Genomic DNA, 20,994 nt, shown 5'->3' with positions numbered 1-20,994 from the left:
ACCAGCAGCCCTGCCATTGATTTTGCTTGTCAAAAGGTTGCAAAAAGGGATCACATGACCTTGGGACACTGTGACCATCATAAATATGAATCAATTCCCAAGCATCCAAATATAAATCACATGACTATGGGCATGCTGCAATGGTCATAAGTGTGAAAAATGATCATAAGTCATTTCAGTGCAATTGCAACTTTGAACAGTTTTTGGGGGGGAAGGGTCATCAGGTTTTTGACACCTTGCTAGGTGGTACTCACATATTGCCATATCCTAAAAGTGTTACAATTGGTGAAAAGGTTGAAAAGCCCTGCTTTAATAAATGACAAGAGCATCATTTTTTACCTGAAAATTTATTGAAAAATGCAATACAAGATAGAACACATATCTAAATGCTACATCTAATTTTCCTTTAACTACAAAAGTCCAAGATAACAACTACATAAACTATAAAGATTTGCTAATTGTTTATTCTGTTCCTATTTTTAAAAAAGAACGAACTATTCTATACAATTGTCTTAAAAATTTTTACAAAGCTCCTTCATATCTGCAGTGAAATAGTGTGATTTAATGTGTAAAAAAGAGAACCAACCCCCGTAATTAGAATACATTTTTTTAAAAAAACTGCCCCTTATATGAAAATGGAAAAAAAAACAAGTTTATGAATCCCCAACACCCTTCTTGAGTCCCCAAAGTTAATTTGTACTTTAATAGTTGGCAAATGAAAATCTATTTTTTTTCCTTCTAATTGGACCAATTTGGATACTGCTGCTCTTCCTTCTGTACACACATTCATAGATAACTAGCTTCCATTTACTATACAGTTAAGATAGTTTCTAGATAATCTCATAAATGGGGAAGGAAATAACTGGGAGCATAGTCATTTCATCATTATAAATAAATAGACTATATTTTATTTACTGCTCCAGTAATGGCAGTGCTGGTCCCCAGAAAATGAGAATGCTAGAAGCTGGTTTATTTTGGGATCTGTTAAGGTGATGGTGGCAGCTCTGAGATTGTGAGTACAAACAGCCTACAAATGCTTTTCCTTGTCAAAACATGAAAATCCCTATTGTAGGCAGTTCAGAACATGTCTCTGGTACCCTAAAACTAAATTATTTTCATTGTGTCTGCTATGGAAAGTTAAATTAGCTTGGCAAATGCATTTTAAAAGGATTTATTAGCTCCTTTTTATTTCTCTAGCATGCTTGGCTATACAAAATAAAATATTGCTCACTTGTGGGATATAAGTAGTCAGGAGGAAACAAACTCACAACTCTTGTTCAGTTACAAAGGCTGCCAGCAAGAGTGCCAATTTTTAAGCTCAGATGGTAAACAGAAACCCCCTTCACAGCAAAGAGAATGGATTCACACTGTATGCGGGAAGGAATTTCAGAAAAGAAAATAATCACCATGTGGCAGCAGCCCCAAGATTCACATTCCTAAGAAGTTTAAGAAGACGCTTAAACACTTTCAGCCTTTGCTGCTATGAAGTTTAGTTTTATAGTTTATGGACAATAGGTAATAAAAGCTGGAAAGAGTTGTTGCACAATTAGACTGCCAGTCAAAGGAAGGTGTGTATATGTGTATTGTTAAGGGTTTTTTTTTATGTTTCATTACAATAATCAGAAGCAGAGTAACATAACATGAAAACAGCACACTCATTTACATATATCAGGGCTATTCAACCTTGGCAACTTTAAGACTTGTGGACTTCAACTCTTAGAATTCCCCAGCTACAAGTCCACAAGTCTTAAAGTTGCCACCCCTGATGTATATCATGTAAATCAACTTAATCTGCAAAAATGTGACGTTTTTCTTGCTTTATAATGCTTTTATCTTCAGGCATACTCAAAGGAAGGTGGGAATCTTAGATCTGGCCGTTGAGTAGGAAAGCAGAACTTTTATTAAACTCCTGAATTCAAATTGCTTTGCTAATAAATATATAGAAACAAAAAGAAAAAAAAGGAAATTTGAATAACCCTTACTTTTCTTTCAGGGATACATCTTGTTGCCCTGTTGCAATCTTTATCCTTTTACCTACTAGAATAGTTCTTCATCTTTTCCACTCACACTGGTCCTGTGATTTTGAGCATTTCTTGAAACTAACATATTCCTAAGTAATATTTAGGAAAACATAATCCTAAATATTTACACAAACTGCTAAATGAACATTGTTTTGCTTCTGATTATTGTAAAAGGAGGCAAGAAATTACACAATGCAGATATACTATCCCACCTTGGGCTTCCTTATTGCAGTCTAATGCAACACCTATTCAGATTTCATCACATACTTTTAGTAAATAAGCTAAAAATCTGAAAAAGGAAAGTTGGAAGTCATCTATTGCACAACACAAAAATGGTGAATCAATGAAATTAATCTTGCTGCATGAATGAAAATGGAGGTCAAAAAGTAAGACAGTAGAAAACTGTGAAAATGGGAGGACAATAGATGGAAAGGCCAGGAAGAGGTACAATCTGAAATGCATTCCCCTTATTATTGCAGAGGCAATATCTTTTAATGAGGGATTTACATTCCATGCAAGAGTCAGCTAAACAGAACAGAACTTCATTGGCTAGCTATCCATAGTGTATAAAAATCATGCTCAGTTACAGCTGGTGAAAGGGCAAAACTTGTCCTTAGAAACTCTACGGAATACAAGCTTCGTAATAGAATTCCATAATAGAATTCTTTCAAAACTGCTTTATACTTTGAATAAAACATCAGTAAAAGCAGCAGAAATATTAATATTTTGCACCAAAGTGTTCCAATTAGTTGTCTACCACAATAAATAGCTAGTTTTGTAATAAATACATTAAGTGCCCAGAGTTTATTCTAGTTCATTGTAATATTGTTAGGAAACTTATTCTACTGCTTTCACAATTACTTTCATTAATACTATTACAATGCAATCCTGTTTATTTTCCGCGGAGGGGAAGGGGGGGAATCTGTTTCCAAATGGGTTTCCCTCTGGCATCAATCAGCATTCATTGGAAACATGATGTAATGTCCAGAGCATAATAAAGCAAAATTGATCAAACAGCATTCCATCTGAAAACACTTTCAAAATGTTACAAATACTTCACATTTGAGAGGGAAAGGAACATGCAATATGACAAGTAGCATTATGCCAAATAGTAAATGAAAGCTTTTATTTACGGAAATTGAGTTCTTCTAAGAAAAGGTAGAACTGTTTCCTGTTGTATCTTTACAAAGCCTTCACATATTTTAGGAAAAAAGAACTATCCAATAAGTAATGGCCTATTTTTGAAATTTACGGGAATTTCAAATTGGAGTCCAATCACTGAACAGACAGATTGCAATACTCCTAGAAAAGTGAAGTATTTTTTAAAAAAGAGTAGTCCTATCTGTCTTTTGTTTGAGAGTAATGTAAAGTCAGTATTATCTTTTTTAAAAAAACTCCCACTGACCCCTTTCATAAATTACTTGTTGCTCTTTCTCTGAATATAGTTCCTTAGATGATATTAAGGGGCTGAGGACAGCAACTGATGTGGAATTCTATGTTTTCATTCTAATGTTAATAGTGAAAAAGCTAATGGTGTAATTTACCAAGTGCAATAACCTCTGTTCATGGTTTCTTGGGGTTTTTTTTTTTTTTTGATGATCTAAATGATCTAAAGGAAACAAGAGAGAGAGATACCACACCAGTGCACTGTGGTTAGGGTTGCCCCCAAGAAGGACGACATAGTACTGTCTTGCAAAAAGTATTGTCTGGTGGCAATTAATATATTTCCTCTTCAAATAACTTTTCACTGAGGAAACAGGACCCTATTCTGACTGATAGCCTTCAATACTATCTTCATGAAAGGAATGCCAGATTGTTTTTAACAACTATATAGGAATTATACCCCTTATCCCGATATATTGCCAGTGCTCTAAGTTTAGCTTTTGTTTAAAATGTATGATTTCAAATCTTTATTTGCCTCTTGCCCCCCTTTGCACAAAAAATAAACAAAAAACAAAACAAAACCCTCCACCCAAACCTACAAATGACTGGGGGGGGGGGAGGAAAAAACATGATAAATCATAGCCTAACTTAATTGTGTTCAGGGTCTATTACTCTTAGTCTCATAGCTTAATGGGGCTAAACAGCAGACAGAATTACAAGGAACACCTAAGGACTGTAAAGCAAAGCAAAGGTGGAGGGAGAAAAGAGCAGATGAGAGTTGAATGCCTTGCCACAATTCATTTAAAAGCTCTACAATTCACAGTATAAAAAGCAACTTCCATTGTCCCTGAACCTAGGCAACTACTGAATTACTTATATAAACACCACAACCTCGGGATATGTTCAAGCATCTAAAGACAGACATATCCATAAAAGTGAAGGAAATCCACAGGCAAAGTATGCTCTGGTTAGGATACTCTGGACATTTTATAGATCAGTCAATCAAATTAAAGTTTTGCACACAATGATTTTTCTGACAAGAGGGGCTACTTCTAAGTCACTGATATGCCACACGGTAACTTATTCAAAAGGTAGGAGAGAACGCAAGCTACTTGTGGAACAGAAAGGTGAACAGCATCACACTTAAAGGCAACATTTTTTTGATAAGCCCTATGTACTCTTTTTGACATCATAATACAGATTCAGAAAATGGCATAGGAAAAGGAAATGAAAATTTTTTTTAAAAAAAGCACATCAGCACATGTAAAATATGGCAAATTGTCAGTCACAATATTAAAACCAATGAAAAGGGACATATAGTATTAAAGAGAATCCCCAAAACATCAAAAAGCACAACTTCCTAACAATAAATGATAAAATGTGTAATTGAGAATAAATCTGGCAAGTTTGAGGTCATGGTGTTCGAAAGTTTCTTTGTAGTTCTGCTGGTATATCTTGGGTGGCGTTCAAAGAATGAAACAGGCATCACCTAGGAAGATACAAATTCCTTAATGAAAATGGACATACAGTATTTTACAAAAATGTTTGTGAACCCCTGATATTCTGTAAATGGGCATCAATTATATATCAATTATATAATATTTTCAAATAATTGATTAATATTCATCTTCACTGGAAAGTTTAAGCTTTTTATAGCAAAATTACAAAAATGCAAAAGCATATAATACATAAACAAAAAGCCTAATCTACTATAATAAGATATCATTGGTTCAGTTTATTAATAATAAGGCTTAGCTGGCAGTACAAGCCATCAAGGATAAATAAGCAAGTCTTCAACAATAAAAAAACACCATTCCATATTATGGGCAGCACAACTGACAGTGTCCTTCTTCATGTGATTGCTGAATGAAAGTGAGAAAGCTGTGACATAGTAGGAAAGACATTTTCTATGAAAAATTAAATCCATGAGCCATGATGGCCAGTGGGTAGAAGGCAGTACTGCAGGCTAAACCCTGCCCACTGCCAAGAGTTTGATCCTGACCAGCTCAGGGTTGACTCTACCTTCCATCCTTCCAAGATTGGTAAAATGAGAATCCAGATTGTTGGGGACAATATGCTGACTCTGTAAACCACTCCGAGATGGCTGTAAAGCACTACAGGACAATATTTAAGTGTAAGTACTACTATAGCTATGTGAAATAAATACATGTTATTAAATACATAAAGTTTGTTCAAATGTATCTAATTATGAGGATCAGAATATGAATGCTGAAGTGAGAACATAGCAATGATATTTGAGAAAAAGTATCCATGATGATCAATCACCTTTGCTCTCATTATATTATGTGCATAAGTGTTTCAAGGTAAACTATTTGGTTAAGGTTGTATTTTACCAGATATTTTAACTTTAAACAACAGCTATTTACTGTATCATGACTTTGGATCTTTTTTCTTACTTTTGCCTGATTATAGGATGTAACTGCAAAACGATAGGATAAAAAAATTAAATACATAAAATCCACATGCCTAAAGGTAGCCTTCAAGGATTGTTGGTTTCTATTACATAAATGAGGATTTCTGTCTAGATGTTTGCTCAGAAATGGCAACCTTGTCTGTTGCAATGCATACTCAAAATCCAGAAAACTTTGCCTTTCCCCCAAAACTAGGTTCCCTAAATTGACCATAGGATAATTCTTCCATGCATAACATAGTTCTAAAATCTAAAGATACAAATCAGAACATGATGCTTTGTCAATACATAGAGTAAAGAATGCTTCTAAGCGTAAGTGCCCAGTTTGTTCACTTGTGCATGAAACAATTCTCAGGCTTTAAATGCTGGCAAGATAGCTCACTCAAAAAGTGGTGCCTTGTTGAGAAACATTAGCATTGGTCAGAAGGAAACAGGGGAGAAAATACTCCAAACTACAAAAAACACCCCTATTCTGGTCCTTATGTACAACTAAATCATCATCAAACAACATGTCAGGTGAAACAAATCTGTAGCATAAATAATCCATAAAAAGAAAGACATAGACAATTTCTCAAATTAAATGGTGCGCTAAGGTTTCATTCCCAAGTTGTGCATTATCTGAACACTGCACCAGGAAGCACATTAATAATTAATATATTCTTAGCTTTATCAGAGGATACTTCTCTACAAGTTTCAGATAACTTGCAATGGATGGCCACAATGATTGAGAGGTCTACTGCAGGATTGAACACTCAAACGACTGTGAATGTCTTTTTATTATCTTGAATAGGTCACACCAGTTGCCCTTTCTTAAAGTACACATTAAAAAATAATGATATGAAAAATTAGGACTTTATTAGACCTATATAAAAAATAAAAATAGGGAGAAAGTAAAAAGGTCATTGCTGAAGTTGAAACTTGACCCCCTTTAGCATGCTCAGCATTGCTTCTAATGGCAATACTGGCAGCACCCAATTCTTTTTATGTAGTTTACTATAGGTTTCTCTCAGCCATTTATTAGTGAGTGGACTGCTTATAATAGTGCAGGAACAAGACCTGGCAGGCAACAAGAAATAACATATAACACGATACTTGCAAGTTTTATGTTCTGCAGACCCAACCTATTTAATCTTAAACACTCATTGCTACCACTTTTAAACATTAGTGGGAGGCTAAATTTCAAAGGCATTTACAATATGATTCACAGACTCAGAAACAGGCTACTGTTATAAACATTCTCATTTCTATTATGGCTGGATTCTGATTTTAGCAGCAGTTTTTGCCTGTAAAGATTTACTATAAAAAACTTCAGATATTAAGAATAGGAAGCATATTTAAGACTCCTAGTAACAATCCTCATTTATGACTAAAGTTTTAATACTTTATGATAAAGTAGTGCTAAAAGGAAAGTTACCTGGTATAAACTATTTATTCTGCAATCTCAGTCTCTTGATGAACAACGACCTTGGTTACAGACATATCTGGATGTTGCTCTTTAGCTTCTTTGATGGCCTGAACTAAAACCTGAAGAGAAATAATATAAAAAACACATTATTTCTGTGCTGCCTAACTTAATTTGCAGTCTGACATACTATGGATGGGGGGGGAGGGCACAATCTGTGATTTTACAATCAGTATAATCAAGCTTAACACTTGAGGCATGTAAGGACCCACCCCACTTTGCATCTTAAGAAGACAGAACTCTTGGAATAATTCTTCCAACAGGAATCCTTTATTAAGAAGAAGTGGTTGCAGGCGTGCTAGACAGGACTTGGGGTCCAAGCCCTCCCATTCAAGGTTTTAAGGGGTCCCCCAGTAGTCCCACCCAATCAACCCCCCTTCCAGTGATAGTTTCAGGTATCACAATTCCACCCCCTTTTTTCTTTCTTCGGTCTGGATGGAGACTTCAGATAAACTACATGAAAGGCAGATACCCTTCGTTATGGTAAGGTTCTTTGGTGCTAACGCTTTGAGGTTACAATAAACACACATTCAGCATTCCGCTCTTTGAAGTGTAAAGAAGGAAGTGAGGGCCATAAAGCCCCTTTGTTCTCCCCCTTCTCTCCCTCTTATGGCAGAATCCAGAGAAGGCAGAATTGGGAGTTTCTATATTTGATAATTAAAGATGAAATATAATTGGATTCTGACATCCGGCCCCTCTTAAAAATAAGAGAGATCCACCTGAAAGAAAACACAAGTATAAATTTAGTCAGGCTTGTTAGGATACTCTGTGTGAAACTTCTTCAATAGCTTCGGGGCTCTGACATGACGTTTATGGACCCACTCGTTTTGTGAGGGAGGGAGGTGTTTCCAGGCAACTAGGTACTGAGTTGCTCCATGATATCTCCTAGAATCAAGGATTTCCTTTATTTCGAAGTGTTGTTCACCCTCCACCATGATTGGAGGGTGGTGGGGGGGGGATTTTTGGCCGTAGAGGTGACTGATGCTCTCTTTTCAGCAAGCTGCAATGAAAAATTGGGTGTATTTGCCTGAGATTTTTGGGTAATTCTAATTCTACTGTTACTGGATTTATGATTCTTTTAATTGGAAAAGGTCCTATATATTTTGGTCCAAGTTTTTTACAGGGCTGTAGGGACTTTAGGTATTTTGTAGATAAGTACACCATTTCTCCTATAATGAATGGTGTAGGCTCAACCCTTTTTTTATCGGCTTGTGTTTTGTATGCCTGCCTAGCTTCATCTAGTGCTTTTCTGACTATTGGCCAGGTGTTTTGTAGTTTCTCCATCCATTCTTTCAGCGAAGGGATTGTTGGTTCGTTTGGGGTTAATTCTGGCATGGGGTTGAAACTTTGACCGGTGGCTATTTGAAAAGGAGTGTAACCTGTGTTGGAGTGGACTGCATTATTGTAGGCAACTTCTGCAAAAGGGAGTAAGTCCGCCCACTCGGTCTGCTAGAAACTAAGAAAACATCTTAAATATTGCTTAAGTACGGAGTTCATTTTTTCAGCCGATCCATTTCCTTGAGGGTGGTGGCTAGATGTCAGTCCCTGAGTGGTTCCTAAGAGGGATAAAAATTCCTTCCAAAATGCAGACGTAAATTGCACCCCCCTGTCAGAGATGATGCGTTGGGGTGCCCCATGCAATCTGTAAATGTGTTGGATGAAAAGTTTTGCTAAGGCTTTTGCAGTGGGAATCTTTTGGCAAGGGATAAAGTGCACCTGTTTGGAAAACAAGTCCGTGACCGTCCAGACCACAGTATTCCCATTGCTTTCTGGCAATTCCACTATAAAATCCATGGCTATTTCTCTCCAGGGGGCTGAGGGACTTGCCACTGTTTGCAATAGTCCTGGCACTTTCCCTTGCAACCTCTTTGCCGTGGCACATTTTGGACAACTGGCTATATAACTTTCAATGTCCTTTTTCATGGATGGCCACCAAAATTGCCGTTTAATTAAATGTAAAGTTTTTACAAATCCAAAATGCCCTGCTGATTTTGTGTCATGGCAAAGGTGCATGAAAGTTACTCTTTGAGTTGTTGGTATATATAACTTTTCCCCTACCCAAGGCAACCCGTCTCTCATTGTGCACACATTTTTGGTTTTTCTGGAACCATTCATCTGTTTCCAAACTTTTTCTGAATTCAATTCCAGTTTGGCTGTCCAGTTGTGGTTTTATTTTGGCTTGGGTTCTTGTGGTTACTGGTGCTGCCAGTTGTGACTCTGCCATTATTGGTCTAGAGTCTGTGGTTCGTGCGCTGTTATATTGGGGCATGCGAGATAGTGCATCTGCCAGGAAGTTCTTTCTTCCTGGTAAATGTTTGAGCTTAAATTGGAATTGGTGAAAATGCTGGGACCAGCGGGCTTGTTTGGGATTGAGTTTCCTGGAAGTTTTCAGGGCTTCTAAATTTTTGTGATCAGTCCATACCTGGAAGGGGATTTTGTTGCCTTCCAGGAACTGTCGCCACGTGAGTAATGCCCAACGTATCCCATAAGCCTCCTTCTCCCATACGGGCCAGCGCTGGTCTGTTTCCGTGAGTTTCTTGGATGTATATGCACAGGGTTGCAATACTGCATCATCATTTTCTTGTAATAGCACAGCCCCCACTGCCACATCACTTGCATCTGCCTGTATTACGAAGGGCTTGTCCATGTCTGGGTGCCTTAGTATTGGTTCGGCAGAAAAAAGTCTCTTTAGTCTCTCAAACGCTGCTTGGCACTCCATTGTCCATGTTAGTGGCTGGCTAGGTTTTACTGAGGATGCTCCCTTCGTTTTTAGTAAGTTAGTGAGGGGCAAGGCTATCTGGGCAAATGAGGGGATGAATTGGCGGTAAAAGTTTGCAAAGCCCAGGAAACTTTGTAGTTGCTTTCTTGTGCGGGTGGCGCCCAATCTAATACTGCTTTGACCTTCTCTGGGTCCATTTCAATGCCCTGTGGGGATATGCGATAGCCTAGGTAGTCTATCCTTTCCTGGTGGAATTCGCATTTTGAGAGGCTCGCAGCTTCTTTAAAACCGCTCTGACAAGGTTAACGTGTTCCTCTTTTGTTTCAGTAAAGATAAGAATGTCGTCCAAGTAAACAAGGACCCCCTTAAACAGGTGCTCCCTTAGAACGTCATTGATTAATTGCATAAAGACTGCAGGACCCCCATGTAATCCAAATGGCAAGACTTTGAATTGATAGCACCCCATGGGGCAGTTAAATGCAGTCTTCCATTCGTCCCCTTCCTTAATTCTCACGCGATAGAAAGCTTCCCTTAGGTCTAGTTTAGAAAAAATTTTCCCTTTCGATAGGTGTGACAGCATGTTTTTCATGAGGGGCAGAGGGTACAGGTTGCTTTCACTGATTGTATTCAGGGCCCTATAATCCACGCATAAACGTAAGGAGCCATCCTTCTTCTCTCTAAAAAGGACCGGGGCAGCCACTTTAGGCTTGGCTGGCTCAATGAAACCTCTCTCTAGGTTTTTTTTTATAAATCTTTCCATTTCCTCCTTCTCCTTTGGGCTCATGGAGTATAATCTGGGCTTCGGGAGTTTTGCCCCAGGCTTGAATTCAATGGTACAGTCTGTGGGTCGGTGGGGGGGGGGAGCTCATTCGCCCTCTCCTCACTGAAGACTTCAGCAAGGTCTCTATATTCCTCTGGTATTTCTGTTAATCTTTTTTCCTCTCCTATGGATGCTTTTTCTATTCTTGATTCTGGTAGCCTCCCTTGGGGTTTTAAGTCCATAGGGTCCCCCTTCGGGAATTTGATTTCTGTCGTCCTCCAATTTACCCAGGGGTTCCATTTTTTCAACCATTCCATCCCTAGAATCATTGGGCATTCCATACCTGGGGTCACTACAAACGTTATGTCCATGTTTGCCCAGGGAGAGGTGTATTGGTAGAGTGGCTAGGGTAGCTGGCACCCCCCCTGCTATGGATCCATCTAGCTAGCCAAATGAGATTGGTTGTTCCAGTCTCCTGGATGGGATGCCCAGATTCCCCACTAGTGTTGGGCTAATGAGGCAGCGGGTGCAGCCAGAGTCTATTAAGGCTTTCACCTTCACAGCTTCGGGCATGGGGGGGATTAATATAGTCACTGTTTTGAAGATGGGTGTGATGCATCCACTTACCAGGGGTTCGCCCTCCGAGCTGTCATCTGAGGCATCCACCGGCCCTGTGGTGTAGGCTGGAGTTCTTTCCCCTTGGTGAGCAGAGGTGGGGGTTTCTGCAATTTCCATCATTCTCATGGCCGTTTCTTTTGGCTTAGCTGAAAACTTTCCAGGTTTGTTGATTGGGGATCTGTCTGGGTTGTGCTGGGGGGCCTTTGAGCGGCATTCTACAGCTCGATGCCCTTCTCTTCCGCACTTGAAACACCCCATTTGCTTCTTGGCTGTATCCGATGATTTCACCGGTTGGTGTGTCAGCTCAGGCGGGGGGCGGCTCCATTGTTTTCCTCGGCGGTGCCTCTTCAATATGTCGATCTCTGCTTCCTCTGCCAAGACGTACCATTCCTCAAGTCGATGTGGGTCCCCTCGGGGCAGGCAAGCATCATATAGATCATAGTTTAGTCCATCTTTGAAATGGCCAAGGAGGATGTCTTCTGGCCAATTCAGTTTGCTGGCAATGGCCCGGAATTCTTGTGTATATTCAGCCATCGGGCGTTTGCCTTGCCTCATCGTTTTTATCCTTTCATGGGCTTTGCGATCAGCCAGGGGGGTCTTCAAATCGTCTTCTCAAAGAGGACATGAAACGGTTGAAGTTACTGAGTTCTGGAGCATTGGAGTCATGCAAGTTCACCACCCAATCTGCAGCCGGTCCATCCAGGGCAGATTGCACGATCCGGATGCGGGCTTTGTCGCTGGGAATGTCCTGCCCGTATTCCTCCATGTAGCTGAGGACTTGGGTTAGGAAAAACCCCAAGCGTGTTGGCTCCCCTTTGAATTTCACCTCCAACGGTGGACATCTTGGAATGGATCAGTGCCTCCGCTGTTGGTGGTAATGTCTTCCGTCCAGGTTGCCATCTGTGGTCCGGTAGGGGGTGGGGGCTACTGCATCAGTAGCTGTCCCCGGGGTTGCAGGTTCCACGTCCCCCTCGGTGTTTCTCCCTTTGCGGCTCCAGGAGCTGGGGCGGCCGTAGGGCTCAGGATTCTCCTCTTCTAGGGATCTGAGAGTTCTCTTCATCAGGTCAATAGCTTTCTCTAGGATCCAGTCTGAGTACGGTGCCCAGCTTCCTCCCTCTTCACTTGCGTGCAGGGATTTCTCCATCTCCTGCTTCCATTCTGGTTGCTTTGTCCCCCGTCTCAGGGTCACCTTTCTTGATTCCTTTCCCCACTCACTTTTCTTTCCAACGCCCATTGACCAGCGAGGCTTGTGGTCCCGTGTCTCCACCACTTCTTCTCCTGAGAAATCTGACCTCTCGGATCCCAACATCTGGCAAGGTTCCAACTGGGTCAGCGGCTCTCTTTCCAGGGAGTTTTCCCCCTCTCTTGCTCCATTGTCTGACATGGTAAATTTTTGCAAAATCCCCCGGCAAGGGTCTCCCTTCCAGGTGGATTAATTTTGCAAGTCCTGTCTAATGTAAGGACCCACCCCACTTTGCATCTTAAGAAGACAGAACTCTTGGAATAATTCTTCCAACAGGAATCCTTTATTAAGAAGAAGTGGTTGCAGGCGTGCTAGACAGGACTTGGGGTCCAAGCCCTCCCATTCAAGGTTTTAAGGGGTCCCCCAGTAGTCCCACCCAATCAACCCCCCTTTCAGTGATAGTTTCAAGTATCACAATTCCACCCCCTTTTTTCTTTCTTCCGTCTGGATGGAGACTTCAGATAACTACATGAAAGGCAAATACCCTTCTTTGTTATGGTAAGGTTCTTTGGTGCTAACGCTTTGAGGTTACAATAAACACACATTCAGCATTCAGCTCCTTGAAGTATACTGAAGGAAGTGAGGGCCATAAAGCCCCTTTGTTCTCCCCCTTCTCTCCCTCTTATGGCAGAATCCAGAGAAGGCAGAATTGGGAGTTTCTATATTTGATAATTAAAGATGAAATATAATTGGATTCTGACAGCAAACTATGTTAGTGTTATCAAAGCAATATTTTATCAACATGTTTTTATATTTCATTTTAATTGTATTTAACAAAACAGCTTTAAGTGTTTGTGAATGGTATCTTGTTATCTGTTCTCACCTAGAAAAACATTTGGACTGAGTTTAAAAGACTTTCATTACTTCAAAAACAACTTCAGAATCTGAATTTAAAGTTACTCTCCTTTTGTTAAAAAAATTTTGTTCCATTATCAATAATCACAGCAGTCTAGACTACAGTCTCTTACTTGATCATGATCAATGTCTGTATCTCCTGTGATGACAATTCGTTTTTCAATTCGTGTTTCTGAAATTCCACCTTTTACAGTCTGTCATGAGAAGAAAAATATTAACATTTTTTTATAATTAAAAATGATAAAACCTACAGAAATTTTAACTATTTGTTAAAAGAGAAATGTAATCAGTTTATTAAATAGGAATGTAAATAAAAATCTAGTTCATAGGTAGCACTACTTGTATCATCTTTTGAATTTTCCTTCTCATAATTATTTCATCATTTTCATTTTTTTCCCAAAATTTATAATGGTAAACCAAATGTCTCATTCTTGCAAATCACAGGAAAGTTGCTTTACAGAATGTAACATTAGATTATAACGAGTATAAAAATGATTTTTAAAGTAAAGTTATGGAGTCACTGAAGCAGTAGGTGTGAACTTAAATGGACTCCAGAAGATGGTGGAGGATAGGAAGACCTGGAGGAACGTTGTCCATGGGGTCGCGATGGGTCGGACACGACTTCGCAATTAACAACAACAACAACTATAACATTCTTTTTAATATGTCTGGAAATAGAAAATATTTAGTCAGAACTCAACTAAGTTCAAACTAAACTAAAAAAATGTTTCTAAGAAAAATTGCAATAACCTTCAAATTTATCAATTTCTCTGAAGTTTCCTTGATTCTCAGTTTTAATGGGAGACATATTTTGAGGCAAAGCCATGCTTTAAGACTCCATATCACAAGATACATTTAACTTTTTTTCTCTCTGTGGTTACTAACACTGGCTAAGCAGGTTTTCCCAACTTCACCATAAATACCAGAATTTCAAGTATCAACAAGAGAGCATTTGTAACTCAGAGTAAGTCATACGTTTTGGCTTTTAGTGTATTGTTTTTTTCTCACTTTATTATTCATTAATTGTAATCAAAAGCTGTAAAGCTAAAGGATCACTTGAGCCCACTGCAATTTTCTAAGTACTAATGTAGCCAGGGAAGAGACTTTATGTAGCCTTCTCTTGAAAACAATATTATTTTATTTCCTTTCTCTACACATGATTTCGAACAACCACAATTTTCATCAAAAGACATCTTTTTCCAATCTGCAACAACACTGTCTTATAACAAAATGGTGCTTCTGTGTTCTGTTCATTCTACTGCTCAATCCTTTGAGGATTACAAAGACACACAGAAAATGAAATTTATGTATCTAATTTTTTGACATGATTGCAGCTTATCAATGAGACTTAATATTTGTTTAGTGCTGGTTTTACCTTCGTTATCTGTGTGGTTGTAGTGCTGCTGGTAGTCTCTGAAGTGATAGTCTGAGCAGTAAGGAGAACTCCAGGATCTAAATCCCCACTGCTATCATCAATCTAAGGCAGAAATATATCAAAGTATAAATGACTTCCTTGCCCACCTACAATGAATAACTCATTTGGCAGGAAACAAGATATTCACATAAAAGTAGCAAATTGAAAAACTGCTTCTAAATGAAAAGAGATAACATTATTAATCAACTACTGTATACAGTAGGACACTAACAACAAAATTCTGGATCAGTCAAGGCCCATATTAATTTAATCCAACCCTCCCAGTACACAATTAGATGCCAATAGGAAGTTTACAAACAGGAACTTTGTGCAATGGCATCTTCTCAAGGATATGTTATTAAAAGCTGCTCAGCTCCCTGTGGTAATAAATGTAGCAATTATTTGGTTCCATTCCTGGCTATACAATGAAAACAATGTACTGTTTTTTTTCAAAGCAGTAACAAATTTCCTTTTGTTGAATGTATGCATAGTTTTCTGTCTAAAGGAGAACGGTTTGCCAAATCATCCACTTTACATATTTAGGTTGAGAGCACGGATTTACCAAGCGTATTTGCCTCAGGGGGGGAAAAAACGGAAAGCACTTTGCAGCCACAAAAATAATAAGAAAATAGTTTCCCCTTAAGTCTATCTTTGTGTAGATTTTTGAAAAAAGCTTCCCACACATCCTTCTGGTACCATTCAACAACATGCAAGCTACTTTAGTGAGAATATACACTGGGAAATTTCTACTCAAGAGTACAAACTACCCAAGATGACAGATATTTTTTTCTTAGTCAGGGGCCATTACTTATGTTTTCAGGATCCACAGCAGTTGTCCACAAATGATTCTGGAGAGCAATATATTCATAAATCTCCTTCATCACAGTGTAAGCCAGCTCAGCTCTCAGCAGAGGCTTGCCTAATTCTCCTAGTTTAAGGTTGGATATCATTTGGCTACTAAGCACCTCGCTCAAAAACTTTTTTCAGGAAACTTATAGCCACAAAGTGGCCTCATCAGGCATGGGAGCAGGGCTGTTTTAGGATTCTGGAGAAGGCCACATTTGTAAATGTGGTACACCCTTTTAGATCTTATATTATCATTTTCATCTGTTTCCCACTTCAAAAGGTTGGAAGACCGTATTCTCGGTTTTTCAGCAATCATGGCCAGAATGAGCTCTATGGACCACAGCGGGGGAGCTCATGTAATTCTGTTTCAGAGAAACAGGACTTTCTCTGATAAGAATAATGGTATTTCTCACAGCAATTGTCACAAGTGGAATTCCCTGCAGGAAACATACCGTCCCACTGAAATAAAATGTTTAAAGTCTTTTAGATAAGCACTATGAATAAAACGTCTTGGATTTTCTAACAATCGTACGAAATATTACAATAACATCATGTGAAACAGCCTACCTGTGCAGCTTCGTAAGTTATAGTCTTGGTCTCTGTATGAACAATTGGAACGTCTTTAGTTGGAATTTCACTTTTCACAGTATTAGACACATCAGAGATGGTAACGGTCTGAGTTTTCACAAGGGGGGGCTACAAAATAGTTTCAAAGTAAAGTACATTTAGTCACCTTATATCAGGATTATTAATAGAATTCCAACGTGCAATTTATAGATGCATCATGAACTCAACTATACATTACAACTGTTATGTTGTTTGCACTCATTTGCAGAATTGTGAAAATTATGATGAAATGCAATGATTCCACATGATTTTTAAAAATCTGATTGCCAAATAATGGAAATGGATTCACTTCATTATTCATATTAATATTTAATGACAGAAATCTACATATGTACTATCATATATGTGCTGTACCATGTAGGAAGAATATCAGGATTTTTTATATGCCGCAATATTTATTCAGAAACTAGTTGAATTTAAATTGAATGTAGGAAACCTACAGAGAGTGCATAGGCAACACCTGCAGTTTGAAATGTGACGTCCACCAGTTTGTATCAAATCACTGCCAAATCAACATTTATGGATATTCAAGTATTAAGAGTAGTAGCAAAAGAAAAACCAGCCACCACCTGATAATTAACTCAAAGAGAACATAATGTTAGTAAAAGGACCATATGCCCATCATATCCCTTTGCATACCCAAAGTATCACCTTATTATCAGATTATATATTTAGGTATTTTAGCAGATGCTATTAATAAGGAACACTGAAGCAGGCAAGCAAAAAAAATTATAAGCTGGAGGAAAGTGGTATTTCCAAATCTGTTGATTCCAGACCTTATGAATTGTTTTGTTATTGTCATAATGAATAAACCATTAGTATTAATAATTAGTACTTAATTGTTCTGATATATTAAACATCTTTTGCTTTTTGTATTTTCCTTTCTTTGACAAATCAAGAAAAAATTGTTTAATTAAGACATGTCTATTTCAGATAAGGATGAAGAAGGGAGTAATAATTTATATAGACAGTATGAAATTAAATAATTGGGAAATTACATCAAAACTTAATCCTTCTTCATGGATATGTAAAGCTATGCTTGCTCCAGTGTTTGCAAAGTGACTCAGAAAATGTAGCACAGGCGTTTGCAAAAGATATTCTGTGTTCACATTTACTACCTGGAAACAGCGAATGAGAGCAGGAAATTCATGATCAACATTTGGATTGTAATATTCTCCATTTAGCTTTCTAAGTGGCTCGCAGATTAATTTTGTTTCTTCAACACCACAAGCTTCCTCCTCTTGCTCATGGAGGTACAATGGAGGTGAAACAGGGATTACAGATATTTCCACCTCAGCCTGTTTAGAATCCTCAGCTTCCTTTTCCATATTTGAGTAAAATCCCTTTTCACACTTTAGATCTTCCTTGCTCTCAAGAAGAGCAGTGGCACCCTCCTCTTTCTGCTCCTTGCTGCTTATTGAAAAGGAGTCTGATTCATGAATTTGTGTAGACTCCAGTGTGGCTGACATCTGGCTCTCACTAAAGCCTACTGAATGCTTTGAGACCTCCCATTCAAAGTGAGAGGTAATATTTTTCCCCTCTGTCACATCATCTGCATCCTCTTTGAAGGGACAGTCACGCACACTCTAAAAAGAAATGAATACACAAAAAAAGCCAGAAAGAATTAGGAACAGAATGCACTTCATCTAGAAACAGTGCAAATTCTAGAATGAGACTTAGTAAAGCCCAGTGTATACTACTTGCAATAGCTAAAGATGAATATTTCAAGTGCCTTCAAAAAGGCTATTATTATAGTCACTCTGATAGGTAATAACAGTAGCACACAGTCAAGATCAAGTAGTTGTCCTGGTCCAGCTCCAAATCTGAAGTGGGCAAACCTACTGCAGCTTTCTCTGTAATAACAACTAGACTTCCAATAAACTAAGAATCGTTGGACCAATCAACCAGTCTCCTGCCAGCAGGAGAATAATGCTACTTTTGAAGAAGTTGGACGTTCAGAGATCATGGCAATAGACTGCTATTTGGCATTCTAAAGTGGAGTAAGTCTGGGGAAGGAGGGGGTTAGCTTTTGCTGCCCTACCCATACTATTTCTGAATACCCACTCTCCCCTTCCTGTCCTAAAATGCTATAAGGTGCACTGGGAAAATATACACAACACATTACCCTCACTGCTTACATATAAAACACAGATCTATCATACTGAAAGCTCATTATGTTTTGAAAACATAAGCACATAAATAATGCTTTCATATTGCTGAGCAGGATCCTTAAACACACATTTCAATTTCTTATAACTTAAAAATAACACTGTCCATCCTGAAGTTATAGGTCTATGACATTTTAAAGAGAAATGAGGAAATTTCTAACTGTTCCTTTGGAAACAACAGATTTTATGACATATAAGCTGGATTTCTCATACATAAATCTAGGAGTCATCTTAATTGCTGAAGGTCTCAACAAAGCTGAACTTCTCAACGAAGCACAAGTTAGAGTACTGGCTCTTTTGTAAGAATGATCCAAATGATCTAATGACAAGAAAATCCCAGGCATCAACAGAGATGATCAGAAGCTACTTCATTATTTACATATTTACAATGATGTTGCTTGCCTGAAAGTATCTGACTGCAAATGTCAAACAGGAAACTTTTGCATGCTATTTTCAACTTTTATTGTAAAATAAGTAACAGCATTGGGTAAACAAAGAAATCCAATCAGCCTAATAGAAAGCAAGGCTATCTCTAGCATCAGAGCCAAGCCAGAGAATTTCACCAAGGATGATGCTATACTGTCTTCTGTCGTGCACATGTAATAAAGTTCTCAACTAGATCATTATAAACCTCAGCAAGCCCTCATATTACAACTTGAGAAAAGAAATAGTAATAGAAAAAAAGACAGGGATGAAAACATGCTCAAGGTTAGAAATAGTATAGAAAATTTGCCTGGTCCAATCACCCACAGAATAAGATGAAGTATTTTTAATAGGATAAGATGTGTGGGCAAAGCCAGAAATTCATAAACACGGTAATAAAGGATACTCATTTACAAATCTAACTTTTCATATTAAGTGAAAAGCCACAGGCAATTAATGGAATTCATATTTGTAATGAATGATGTGACTTTGCTGCAAGGGATGGAATCTTATAAAAAACATTATAAAAAGCTTGTCAAATATCCAAAGACTGAGAAATATTCTACAAAAAGTAAAATTTTGTACAATTTTGACTGGAAATGACAAGAAATCACTAATTTTGTGTAAATGATTATGCAATAACAGATTATGAACATTTTCTAAAAATTTGTCAATGAGGGAAAATGACAGCTAGTCGAATAAAGGAAAACACTTCAACAGTCACTTATTTGTTTACATTAAGATGATGAACTCTACACTGGATAAAGAGTTCAAATAGTATATGCAACATTTTGTTTTCGAAAATCTTTTTGCTTCTGTCAAATAGTACTGTATGTATAGAGACTATTAATAGTTATATCTGATAGACAAAATATTCAAATAGTGGAGCTGTTTGGATGAGACAAACAGCAAGACTGAATGTTAAATGTGAACTCATACTTGTATGTGCGAACATAGTTTAATTATTGGTTCTTCCCTTCTCAGTGATTCTTAGCAACGGTGTCTGGTCCTATCCATCATGGTAGCAAAATGATGAATAAAGATTATGATGGCATGATGCAAGCTGTATTTGTGCCAAGACATCACACTCAAATATACAAAGAGTATATTATAACACACATATTATCAGTCCCTACCCCCCATTAAATCAGAATATGACCCCTTGTAAGTAATCTGAGCTAAATGTTTTAACCTATAGTCTGCCATTTCTGCTTTTTTTTAGCTATAAAAGCAAACCTAAAATATGACAGGAATTTAAATACTTATTTTTTTCTGATTAGGATTGACAGAAGCCTCAGATTAAAGAAATGATCAACATTAAGCAACTCAATGATGGCACTTTATTATCAACATGTATTAGAAGGGATGAATCAACATTTGTGAACTGGCATGTTTAAACATTAATGCTAAACCTGTTATCTGAATCTTCTTATTCCATGAACTGTACATCATCTAGCTTTTAGTATCTTGGGATTTTTTTTTTTTAAAAAAAAACCCTACATTATTGGGTAAAAAAACTTTACCAAACAGCAATCTTGATTTGATAAGAAGCAGACAACATGATACTATCCTGAGTTCTCCACTGAAATATGACCTTTTACTTGTACTGCAACGTTTAGTTCTGATGACTCTTTCCATTTCTTTTGGCACATAAAGAGATATATTGTGCCAGAAGGTTAGTTATTGCCTATAATTTTTTTGCAACAAGTGTCCCCTTGCACTCATTATGAGAAATATTAATTTGAATCAGAAACTTTTTCTCAGGATTCTTGACACTTTAAGAATATTTTATTTATTGATTATTATTTTTAGAAATAACTCAAGGCAGCGAATATATCCAACACTTGATGAAAAGTTGTATAGTACACTGACTGTGATATTTCAATCAGTCAGAAATCAGACTTGTCCTTGATAAGACTTTAATGCAGGACACAAACATTTTAACTATATTAGAAATAGTTTTGTCAAGTTCAAAGAATACTCTACCATAACTATAATTTTGATTGGAAATGTTATTTATAAAG

The 20,994-nt window shown here is 37.8% G+C and overlaps 1 protein-coding gene across 31 annotated transcripts in view; it reads right to left on the bottom strand.

Moving 5' to 3' along the window:
• Nucleotides 1-330: 330 nt before the first annotated feature.
• Nucleotides 331-20,994, bottom strand: part of EPB41 (erythrocyte membrane protein band 4.1) — a 158,874-nt gene continuing 138,210 nt past the window's right edge. For 21 of the 31 annotated variants that reach the window (XM_039334341.1, XM_039334344.1, XM_039334329.1 and 18 more), the window contains 6 exons: nucleotides 17,498-17,965; nucleotides 16,320-16,448; nucleotides 14,868-14,969; nucleotides 13,606-13,686; nucleotides 7,250-7,359; nucleotides 331-4,893 (listed from right to left, as the gene is read on the bottom strand). In XM_039334341.1, coding sequence (XP_039190275.1) covers nucleotides 7,264-7,359; nucleotides 13,606-13,686; nucleotides 14,868-14,969; nucleotides 16,320-16,448; nucleotides 17,498-17,965 — 876 coding nt within the window. In that variant the 3' untranslated portion in view covers nucleotides 331-4,893; nucleotides 7,250-7,263. The remainder of the gene's footprint in view (nucleotides 4,894-7,249; nucleotides 7,360-13,605; nucleotides 13,687-14,867; nucleotides 14,970-16,319; nucleotides 16,449-17,497; nucleotides 17,966-20,994) is intronic. The other 10 variants (XM_039334335.1, XM_039334336.1, XM_039334339.1 and 7 more) reach the window with 2 other exon arrangements.

Source organism: Crotalus tigris, unplaced genomic scaffold (assembly GCF_016545835.1).
Source record: "Crotalus tigris isolate CLP2741 ecotype Arizona unplaced genomic scaffold, ASM1654583v1 scf7180000017628.32516253702:7417878, whole genome shotgun sequence".
NCBI lineage: Eukaryota > Metazoa > Chordata > Lepidosauria > Squamata > Viperidae > Crotalus > Crotalus tigris.
This window is presented reverse-complemented; position numbering and strand designations above follow the sequence as displayed.